The following is a 12,772-nucleotide window of genomic DNA, read 5'->3' on the forward strand; positions in this document are numbered from 1 at the left end:
ATAGATAGGCAAAAGTGCACATCTGAAAAAAACCAACTAACATCCCTATAAACTAATAGATACGTCTATTTCCGCCTATAAACCGGAAATTAGCCTTTCCATGTAATCGATGGTCAGATAGTATGTGCTGCCAAAAAGCACGGACGCCATACAATATGAAACGTCTCTTTTTTAAAGTCGGTTAAAAATTACTTAGTGTTTTCAAAATTTAACCCCCCCCCCTGTTTGCATTCATGTTAATAACGTTCGCAAAATATACCTTTCAGCACCAAAATTTGTGTGTGTGTGTGTGGGTGTTTCAAAAATTAGCGTATTTTATTTATTTCTTGTGAGAGAACTTGTATGTGTACCCTCATGACTTTCTAGTTGCGTGTTAATTTTGCACTGTTCAAGAGGTTCCATATTCGCCGAAAAATAGCTGTACGCAGTATTTTCATGATCATTTGTGCTTTTTACTTCCTTTTACAAAAAAAGGAAGTATTGTATTCGCGAAAAAATTTCCTCTCAAAAATCGGCCTTAATTTCCATTTTTCTCACCCCCGAATGAGTGTTGAGTTTTTTTTTTTCGACCCGACCACACGACTAAACGTTAAATCTCGGTTATCACAAATTTGCCATTTGAACTGCGCTTGCGCGCGGACTTGGCTTTTTGGGCTTTCTGTTTTAAAATTTCGTGTTGCTTGTTTATATTTAGGCTAAGCTAGAGTCCCAAAAAATTAATGAATGCTATTGGAATATTTTCACATCGATTTCATGATATATTATATGAAACTATGGATATTGAATAACTGATAATTTTTATAATGTAAAGAGAAAAATGACACTTCAATATTTTTTGGTTTGGAAAAATTTATTTAACATAAACGTAAAACACGTTGTGTACTTCAAAAATGATTAGAATATGAGTACAGATATCCGTCTTTTGCGGATATTTTACGTTACGCGTAAAGAACTTAGTATTACAGGCGACGCTCGATATAACGACCATCTCCGTCCCAGAGAAAAAGGTCTTTATAACGAGTGGTCGTTATAAGAGGTATAATTTTAAAAAATATACACAGTCATCATGCATGCCCGTTGTTAAATAAAAAAAAGGTACTTTTTCAAACATTCCAGTTAAATGCCCAAATTATTTTTATCATAGGTTTTTTAGAACAATCGTCTGCAAAATACTATGACAGGATATTAAAGAACTTTTAAAGTGGAAAATATAGGGAGGAAAATGTTACACACTTCATTATTTTCTGTTTCAGATATAGGTGATAAATTGTGTTTCTCTTGCTTTACAAAGAAACATTTAAAAGTCCTTCGAGAACCCCAAATCTTTAAGACCACTAGATTCAAACACCAAACTACCAATACATCTGTCAACTCCCTTTTCTTAGGAATCTGGAAATTTCTCGATTTTTCCTCCCATTATATTTTTCTGTGGTGAATGGTAATTCCCCCCCCCCCCCACCCCCTCTCAAAGTTGTATTTGACATTCGTAAACAATAATCAAGGTCATTTCAAGCTACAAACTTATTTCATTGGAAAGAACACCAGAAATAGCGTCCGTGAATTCGGTCGTTGTGTTGAATTAAACGATACAAAACGGTTGTTTTAACGAAAGCAAACAACAAAGTTGGGACTTTTACCACTGGTCGTTATAATGGGACGGTCTTTATAATGTGTGGTCGGTATAATGAGCGTCGACTGTATACGTTTTTATTTAGGTTGAGAGTTCGGCTTTGTATTAAAAGTGATACTGCAATTCTATTACGCTTTTCAAGGGGCAGAAAAATCAGACACCGAATCCATTAATAATTAAGACGCAAAACTCAATCTTTACCGAGGCCTAAAAATTAAATCAGAGAAAGCGTTGTGATTTCTAATTTTTATCTGTTGCTATTTCATCTTTATTAACAAATTTAAAATGTTTGTAAATAATTTATCAAGACTTTTAAAATCAGCTAAGTAGCGCAGTTGAAATGGCAAATTTGTGATAACCGGGATTTAACGTCGAGTGACCACACGTGGATATATGCCTAGGAACCAACAGACACCCGAAATATCCATTTTGACGACTCCCGAGTTAATTACAACGAATTTTCTCGTGACGTCTGTATGTACGTATGTATGTGCGTATATGTGCGTATGTGTGTATGTGTGTATGTATCTGGCATAACTCAAAAACGGTATGTCCTGGAAAGTTGAAATTTGGTACGTAGACTCCTAGTCAGGCCTAGTTGTGCACCTTCACTTTTAGTTGTATTCGGATGTTTCTAAGGGGGTCTTTTGCCCCTTTTTGGGGGGAAATCATTGTTAATTTCGATGTAAACTCAAGTGGTGTTATAATTTAGCGGACACTTGGCGATGTATCGCCAATCTTTTGGTCGCCAAGTTTTGTCGCCAACTTGGCGACTAATTTGGCAATTTTTTTTAATTTTAAATTTGGTTTCAATTTGGCCACTGTTGGTGATATTTAGAGAGTAAACTATTGAATCACATTAAAATTGCCAATAACGGGGAAATGACATTAAATTGGAGTAAAAGGAAGTCATGTGATGCACACATCAGCTCGTTTTACGTTGATTTTTTACTTCAATCATAGAGTTTCACAGTAAGTTTCGTTGAAAGCAGTAAGTTTTGTTAAAGCAAAGTAGTTACAGTGTAATTTTTTTTTCTTTTTTGTCCCATCAAATATGAAAAACTCTAATTCTTCCGATTAAGTGCAAATGAGTTAAAATATGGTTTAAATCGCCCGAGGTAATGTGTGCTCTTCCTGTTGCCTGTTTAGCCAACTAAAATTCCACTAATTAGTCGGTCATTGGTTTCAAAACAAAATACAGTGAAACCTGTGTAAGTTGACCACTTGCGGTGTACTACTTTAGTGGTCAACTTAAACAGGTGGTCAACTTACAAAGGTTGATTTATATGCTAAGGGTTGATTCCGTGCCTGGAAAAAGCGGTCAACTTGGACAGGTGGTCAACTTACAAGGGTGGTCAGCTTTACAGGTTTTACTGTATCAGTCAGATCAGAAAAAAACATAGAATTTAGTTCGTTCTTCCCCTTAAAGCTTTACTTGAGTTTAACTTATTAATAATTAAACTCTTTATTACCAAGTTTGTATGCTTCCGTCTTTCATAACAAGAGGACACTGTCCAAGTTTCAAACTAGCTCTGAATGCTGATTTGTATTGCTTGACAGGTATGGTCAGAATTCTTCCTAAAATAGCACCTTCATCCACTTGTGCCGTTGAATCAATCTCAGTTCTCTTTTGATTGTTCCTGAAATGAAGGAAAAGCAAAAAAAAAAAAGACTGATGAAATGAAATACAGTGAAACTTTTGCACTATTCAAATGCGTACTTACAGGGTAACCTGAAAAAGATTGAATGTTTTCAAAAATTTATAACAGGAGAACGGTTAATGGTAAAAAACAAATTCTAGTAGAATATTCATACGGTGGGCGTTAAATTTTTTCTCCCGGAATTAAAAATTTTAGTTAAAAAATGTTTCAATAGATGGCGGTAATTCAGAAAAAGAAGAGTTGAAATTCACCGATTTTTTCTCCTATTGTGACATGGGTTTACAGCCGACGATTGTTTGTAAATATTGCTTTGTTCTTTTGATCGTTACTCATGAAAAATTATGATGTAACTTTCTATCTTTGTTGCGTTTTAATGACAGTAATGAGTCTACGCTGTTATTGGGTAGACGTGAAGGAGTTGGTTGTTGCAACAATTAAAAGACCAAATTTATAGCAGAAGGGCAATTTATTTTACAACTACAAATAATTTTTTTATGTCTTTAATTTTCAATGTTCATTTGTCCACAAAGTACAGGTGTCTCTCGTATAACACGGTCAATTCGTATCGTGCTGCAATAAAATCATGTTAAGCTAAACGTTTGAATAAAGTACTTATTTAAATTACAGTAGACCCTCGTTTTACGCGGGGGCTACGTTTCACGGAAATGCCGCGTAAATCGAAACCGCGTAAATTGAGACCCAATACTAGTGTTAAAATAGGACTTCGGTTCCGCAGATAAAAAATAATTCATTCTAGTGATGACTAATTGTGTAATAAGTTTAATGTGTACTTATATCGACTTTTATGCACAACATGCATAAAGAAAACGTAAATTAATTTCGGGTTCTGCTTATAAAGAGGAGCTGGCTATGATAGTCTTTTGGCAGTCATTAAGATTTTTTTCTCTGTAACTCTTTGCAGAGCATTAACGCATCCATGATCATTTGCGTCATCTCCATGATAGAATCTTCCTTCACTAACAAATCAGAAAGATCATTTCTATTGTCTAGGAATGGCTCAACATTTTCAATGTGAACGTTTTGGTTGTGCGTCAAGTCGGTATCCTCGTTGGTTTTGGCCTTTGTAACTCCTAAAAGCTCTTCTTCCAGTGAGTTCTGAACTGTGCGAGTTTAATAGGTTTAGAGATATAAGTTTGAGCTCTGGAACCAATCGTATAAAATGTCTCCAGTGGCCCAAGCTCGATTATTAGCACGACGAAATGCAGTTTATTACGTATAATCTGCAATCTTTAGGAGTTTGGATTTTAAAAGAGGGGAAAATTTTATCTGTTTTTGCATTTGCCGCATCCGCGTAAAACCGAAACTCATCCGCGTAAAATAAAATAAAGGTGTCAAATCTTAAACCGCGTAAAAAAAACCCGCGTAAAACGAGGGTCTAGTGTATTATTTTTAAAATTAATTATGTATCTACGTAACTACATCACTGCAATATGTACCGTGTTGTATGAAAACCATAATAATTTTTTTAACTTCGTAAGATGCCTCATATTAAACAATTGAAAAAAAAATGCAATATATTTTTACAGGTAGACATAATAGGTAACTTACAAAAAAATATAGTTGTATTTTAAGTACAATATTTTATGAGAGGGTAAATTTGTTGACTTCACAGCATGATACAAATTTTCTAATTAAATATATGTAAAGTATCTTTATAGGCAAGATAGTGCATATAAAGTTGAAACAAAAATAATAGCATTCGCATTTTATTACCTACTAGTGGTACTCGCACGGCTTTGCCCGTAATAGAAAAATTAAAAGGTCTTTCGGTTCGCCTGAATATTTACAAATAATGTGTGGTGAATTTTCTCGCCAACTGGCTTGTATCCATGTTACGGTTCCACGTTATGATAACTTCGTATCCCGTCAATTGGCTTGTGCCCATGTTACGGTTCCACGTTATGATAATTTCGTAATTTACTCGTCCATCTTATGATACTTTTGTTCTTTAAATCGGAATAGAAAAAGAACCACATCGAATTTTCGGAAAATCGCTTCGAGGTGCACACCCCCATGCTACAAACTAACTTTGTGCCAAATTTCATGAAAATCGGCCGAGCAGTCTAGGCGCTATGCGCGTCACAGAGATCCAGACTCCTACAGACATCCAGATATCCTTCGTACAGAGAGACTTTCAGCTTTATTATTAGTAAAGATTGTTTAATAAAGATTTTTTTATACAATAATTTTTAAGTGAATAATTTGGCTGATTTCATAGCATGACACACATTTTCCAACTTAAGTAAATGTAATACTTCATAGGTAAAACATAAGATGAAACTTTAATGAAAATAGTAGTAGCTTTTTATCACATATTTAATAGTACTCACCAAACACTATGAGATGCGCTTTCAGAAATAGAGCAAAACAATTCTAAAATTATTAGCAAAAAAACTGCATATCCAATTAAACTCTTAGCCATTTTCCAAATGAGGAGATATTTTGGTTTCAGAAAAAAAGAGTTTTTATTTCAAATGATAACATCTAGTCATTTATTAAAGTTAAAATGTTTTTATATTAAATAATTGAAACTCACTGCTAAAGAAAACTCATCTTTTTTAAAGTTGCACAGATTTTTCCAGGTTTGGCATTTCTATCTCTGCTCTCGCCAGCTGTCTATTCTCAAGCTTTATCACAATATGTTCAACAGAAGATTAATTGATATTTTCTACTCGTCTATCTCTATCTCCCTCTCTCGCTGTATCGCGTTATGTTAAAGGCTATTACAATATCAATTTTTCTCAGTTTAAAATTGCTTTTACGAGGCACTTTGGATTACAGCCGTGCTCAATATAAATATTTTTACAAGGAAACAGAGATATGAATGCTTATATATATATATATATATATATATATATATATATATATATATATATATATCATCAGGGGGTTCCCCCCCCCCCTGATGAGGCCCCAGGGTATTTTGGGATTTTTTCATTTTTTCCTTCTTTTAAAAGATTTTTTCGTTCTTGTTCAATCCTTATATTACTATCAAATGTGTTGTCTACCAGTATCATAGAGCAGCCTGTGGCGCCTATTGAACTGAGTAGTGAAGGTCATTTTGGTTGACTTGTCCAGAATATAAATACAATATATGATAGTGTTTATATATATATATATATATATATATATATATATATATATATATATATATATATATATATATATATATATATATATATATATATATATATATATATATATATATATATATATATATTCCCTACCAGCACTCTGCAGCATCACCGTCGACCGGCTCCTCACGATGCTGCTCCTATAGCGAAAACCGTCTCCAGGTTGGATCCTTGGATCCATATGCTACACACACACGCATACATACACAACTACACACATACACACACATACACAAACACGCATACATACAGACACTTACACATGCACACACACCTACACACAACTACCCACACACTCATGCCTGCACACAGACACAAACACATATACCTGCACACACATACACATTCCCACTCCCCACACAAACCTACACACATACACACAACTACCCACACACTCATACCTGCACACAGGCACAAACACACACGCCTACATACATACACACACACACTCGTGATTGCGAAAAACATAATTTGAATTCCAGATGTCAAAATTCAATTTTTTTTTTTTTTCATTTTTTTTTTTTTTTTTTGATGGAAAATGTTGGAGTAAGTATAAAACAAAGTTAACTGTATTTGCTACTCGCAAGAACTGTTAGTATATGCCTGAAAATTTGCATATCCTTGTACACAAATCACCAACGGCTTACTTTGAAAGAGGACTCATCCTGATATATATAATAGCCGATTATCGCGTAACGCTCCTGACGTCATCAACAATGAAACTCGCGCCACGGCATGATCATTTAATAATATGTTTTGGTATTGTTTAACATGCAGAGAAAAGCTTTATTGTGACAAGGCTGAACTAGATCCGGTCACTTAACTGTTTTACTGGAAAGATGGTAATTTTAAGTTGGTGAAGAAACGAAAAAGGGGTCAAAAATTAAAGCTATCTACTGGAGTTTAGGGTTAACATTTCAACTATCACAATATCCTCAAGGAGGCAATTGCTTCGTTCAAATGTAGAAGCAATTTTCACCCGTTATATTTTGACGGACGATTTTCTAATCTTCATCTTAATCTTTACTAATAATAAAGCTGAAAGTCTGGATGTCGGGATCTCTGTCTGGATCTCTCTCTGTCAAGATTTCTGTGACGCGTATTGCGCCTTGACTGTTCTGCCGAATTTCATGAAATTTGGCACTAAATTAGTTTGTAGCATGGGGGTGTGCACCTCCAAGCAATTTTTCGAAAATTCTATTTTGTTCTTTTTCTATTCCAGTTTTAGGAATATTTTACCGAGCAAAATTATCATAAGATAGACGAGTAAATTACCAAGTTATCATAACGTGGATCCGTAACATGGACAAGCCAATTGACGAGAAATTCACCATACATTATTTGTAAATATACAGGCGAACCAAAAGACCTTTTAATCTTCCACTACGGGCAAAGCTGTGCGGGTACCACTAGTAATAAAATAAAAGTGCCACTATTTTGTTTGTTCGCTTAATTAATTTTAACGAATCCACTTCATCAGATGCGCGAGGCATCTTAAAGGCTGAAAAGTTATGTTTGACATAATTTTCTTAAGGAGCTATTTGGTTAAAAACTTTTTCTTTCACCACGTGTAAAAGTTTTATGTTTGGAAAATCGATAATTGCTATCAAAAAATGCTTAGCCCGCAACAAATCGAAATAACAAATAAAACAGGTTCATGGTAGTAGAGTATAAATTAGCAAAACCTGTCCAATAATTAAGCAATAAATAAATACCTTTGTGCCGAGGAATAACAGGAAATATCCAACGTTGTTTAGCACAAATAAACAGATTACAGAACACACTTGTTTCGGGTTTCAAGAAATCCCTTTTTATATTCAAAGGTGTGAGCTTCTAGACACGTAAAGGCTTTTACTGGGTGTCGTTACATCTAGAAGCTCACACCCTTGAATTGATAACGGTGTTCCTTGAAATCCCGAAACACGTGTATTCTGTAATCTGCATATTTGTGCTAAACAACGTTGTATATTTCCTGTTACTGTCCAATAATATTTCATCAACTCACGGACGAAACGGCGAAGCGCAAAAACTGCTCAATGTTTAAAAACCATAAAAGGTTTTTTGCGGTTCTTGCAGTGAAAAATATTTAAAAATTAGTACCCCCCAAAATAAAAAGTAATTTTTTCTGCGTCTGATAGAATATGTTTGGAGCTTCTATCTTCTATGTTATATATAATTCGAATTATAACGTTTTGTTTTTTTAAAGTAGATTTTAGATATGGTTAAGCCTTTATTCACGCGATTGATAACTGAATTCATTGTTGCGCCAGCAATGAAAGAAAACGCAATGATTTAAAATGTTTATCTGTTGCTAGTTTATACTTGTTAACAAATAAAATACTTGTAATTGGTTTTTAATAGAAAAGGCTTTTAAAAAGGATTATTTCTCTTAATTCTACATTTGCAACTCAGTTTTTTTTTTTTTTTTTTTTTTTGAGCAATCACGATTGCTTATTGTTCTCATTTGACTGTTTTTGATGTTCCGTGCCTTTTTCAGCTTGCACCAGAAGCGTCTGCAGCACCACCGCCCACCGTCCTCTGCAGGCGGCGCGGCTGCTCCGGTCCTGAGCTATCCGCTTCTCCTGGTCGGAGGCGTCCATGTCCTACACACACGCACGCTCACACACATACATACACACACACGCCTACGTGCATACACACAGGTCTACGCACACACACAAGCTTACACACTTACACACACAACTATGCACACGTAACCGCCCAGGAGGAGAGGCAGACTTGGGGGGGACAGGAGCTGTTTCTAGAAACAATTACTCCAATGAGTAGGGTCCTGTCTCAGTTCGTGATTGCGAAAAACATAATTTGAATTCAAAATTTCAGAATTCAAATTTATTTTTTTTTTTTTTTTAATTTTAGTTACTTGTTTCTAAAAGGAAAATACTGCGGAAATTTGCGTATTAAAATCTAATAACTATGAAAAGAAAGAAAACACATTTTAAGCTTTGGACTTTAAAAATACCAGAAAACGATCCAAAACTTTACAAAGCATCATACCAGACAAAATGGGAGCCGTAATGGCGATGAAAACACCCAAAATGGCGCGGTTTGTCCCTTTTGAAACGCCCATTTTAAAACTGCTTTAACTTTTATTCAGTCATAAATTAAAGCTAACTTTTCTCGTCAAAACAACTGCTAACATAAAGGCACTAATTTTTATGGACTCCATAAATTACTGGCAAAATTCGTGCCACCAGAAATAGATATCCAACTCTCGTCTTTACAATGATGAAAGGAAGCGTTAATTGCTCCTACGGCTGCCATAAAATAAATTCTTCATCAGATTGACAAGGCCTTAACCGGAGAACAATTCCTTCCCATGTTTATAGCAACGGCTTCTTATTTCTTTCTGATTGGTGGTTAAAACAAAACCCATTATTAACATGCCTGTACGGAATGTGATAAAAGTTTTGGGACTCTTATTTTAATACAGGCTTTAGTAGGGAATATGTAAGGCCACTATATAAGGGGGACTTATCCGGCATTTTGGTTCCAAAAGTTTCGGTAGACAAAAATTAGTATCCACTATAATATTAAAATCTGTTCGCGTCCGTCTGTCTGTCTGTCTGAAAATCAATCTTCTCGAGAACCGCTGCGAATCGAGAGTCCACTATAATATTAAAATCTGTTCGCGTCCGTCTGTCTGTCTGTCTGAAGATCGATCTTCTCGAGAACCACTGCGAACCGAGAGTCGAACGAGATACCGATCAATTCGAAATTTTCCAAAGAAAACATTAGGACTAATCTCGTAATTGTGCGACTTTAATTGGTGGAGATATTAATTAAAACGTTAATTAACATTACGTTATTGAGGAATTTTTATTTATTTCCTGTTGCCAATTTTGCATATGGGTGAGCCAGTAAAATTCTAATAATTGTTTTATAAGAGATTTTTTTGGCTGCTGTCCAAATCTTAAAACAACGTTTCCATCGAGAATTTCATTTTAAATTAGTTTAAAATTGGTTGCTCTATTCGGACATAGCCTTTATTTTATCGTCTGTCCCTTTCTTTTTTTTTTAGATTCAACGTTCTTAACTGTTTTCAGCATATGAAAGTTGTTTCTTTAGCTATGTTTATTGATTGTAGTGTAAGTTTATCATTCACCGGCCTCATATTTTGGTACATTTAGGATGTGCGACTAATTATGTTTATTTTGTTGGACTTTTTTCCGTCACATGGGTGAGTTTTTGAATTGTAATAACTGTCTTTTTCCTTCCTGTTTCTATTTTTGAAATACAGTTTGTATCGTTAAAAGAACATGTTAAATTAAGATTGTTTGGATTTCTTTAAGCGAAACAGAGTTGAACAAAAAAGATTGTTTTTAAGGATTTTAACTAGCTAAATTGGAATCTGACGACTTGGTATTAAATTAATGCTTATTGGTATTTATTAATACTTGGTGCTTTAGTTTCACGTAATCAACCAAAAAGTGTGTGTCATTTTATGTAAAAAGCTGATTGTAATTGTACATAAATATTTCAGGTACAGTCCATCAGATGTAATTCATTGTAACGTGAGCACAGATTATAGTTGATAATACATATATTTTCATCTTTTGTGTTAATTGAAAATACTCATAACTTGTATCATTGATAACTATGAATACCGTTAAAGAGATTTTTGCCAAAAATATGCTCTACTGGTGTTTTGCAAACCTTGCATTACGCGTAATTTTTTCCTCCTTAGCGCTTTAGAAACTGATGTCAGAGTAATACAAAAACATCAATTGAACATCTCTTTCATTTTTTAGGCAGCCCGTGCAACGCCGGGCACGCAGCTAGTTTGTATAAAAGCCTCGTTGCAGAAAACTGGTGCCCAAGCTTTAGATGTGTTGCCTGATTGATGTTAGATTATTTTATTCTGTAAATGAAGAAGCTTTAATTAATACATAATTCAAAATAAGCAAGGTGTGAAAATGAGGTTCATTGCAGTAAACATTTTCCGATACATTTTTGTTGAATTTGTGAACTAAGTTATCTTTCTAGATTCACTTTAAGCGACATTTTGCTCAACTTATCATCAATTATTTTAGGTTATACACTGTAAAAAATCTCGGAAAACTCTCTGAATATATAAAAAAGTTTTCCGTAATACACAGATTCGTACGCCCTCCGCAGTTTTCTGAAATAATCAAAAACGTTTCCCGTATAGCAAGAAAGTAAGAGTCGACGCATGCGCAGCTCACAATTTTATAGTCCAGCAGAAAATCTAAACTGAAACTTTCGAAAGCACGCAATGAAAACAAGTGGTGACTCATGTATGCGAAGTAACACTCATCAAGGGGATTAGTAGAAGTTTTGTTCCTCGCATGAATTCACTGAAGATAATTTTAAAGTCTTATATTTTCTTACTTATATATCGTCATGAGATTGAATTTGAAGCTATGTCACTTATTTTTAAGTACGAAGTGCAAATTCTCGACGCATGCTCGCGGAAGGAATACTAACTGAAATTAAAAACCAAATAACTGCCTAGAGGACGCCATGTAAATTCATTGCGTCGCATAACTTGTGTAGGTAATTTACTTTTTTCTTGGATACTTTTCTTCTTTCAACCAAATGGGTAATTTTTGTTGGCAGAATTTTATTCTGTCATAAAAATCACCTTTTTGGTGACCAAAGCCTGCAAAAGACCACCACCGACGAATAGGTAAGTCGCTTTGCAACTCTATTACTTTAAAGAGATTTAGTTCATATAAATCTCGTTAAAAAAAAACTATTTTCTTCAGTATAATTATTTCGTTGTGAACTATTGCAATTTGAAAATATTTTACATTACATAGAACACATATTTAAAGTGCAAGTGTGTCTAGTTTTTTTCTGTAAAATTTATGAATTGAAGATTATAAAAAAATTAAATAAGTGTTATTGTGTACTTTGTTTTTATGTGTCAATCTCAGTTAATATTTGGCTGAACATTTATGTATCAAGCATTATGAATTAAATGTTATAATATGCAAATTGTCAGGTTTGATAGTTCGTCTTTAAGGTTGCATGTTTTCATTCTCTTGTAAGCAGTGTAGCTAGATTGTATGAAGTAAAAAAAAAAAAAAAAAAAACTATCTCTTGTAATTAGGAACATAGTGCTTCAGTATTATCTAAATGACGATACCTCTTTAAATATTTGCATTAGCGAAACGCTTTAAATTAGTTAAATGTGTATTAATTTACTTAACAAATAAATACATATATGTATTTAAAAGTGTCTTCATTTTTTTCGTTTTACGAGCCTCAATTTTACCAAAAGCAAAAAAAAAAAAAGACTTAATAAAATAATTTTGTATTTTTACACCATATTAAAATATTTG

The 12,772-nt window shown here is 34.0% G+C and overlaps 1 protein-coding gene across 1 annotated transcript in view; it reads right to left on the reverse strand.

Annotated features, from left to right (window-relative positions):
• LOC129225086 (uncharacterized) overlaps positions 1 to 3,220 on the reverse strand; it is a gene marked incomplete at its 5' end in the record, with an annotated part of 41,559 nt that extends 38,339 nt beyond the window's left edge. Inside the window, 1 exon segment of the mRNA XM_054859638.1 lies at positions 3,103 to 3,220. Within this exon segment, the coding sequence (XP_054715613.1) occupies positions 3,103 to 3,220 (118 nt within the window).
• Positions 3,221 to 12,772: the final 9,552 nt, after the last annotated feature.

Source organism: Uloborus diversus, chromosome 6, assembly GCF_026930045.1.
Source record: "Uloborus diversus isolate 005 chromosome 6, Udiv.v.3.1, whole genome shotgun sequence".
Lineage (NCBI taxonomy): Eukaryota > Metazoa > Arthropoda > Arachnida > Araneae > Uloboridae > Uloborus > Uloborus diversus.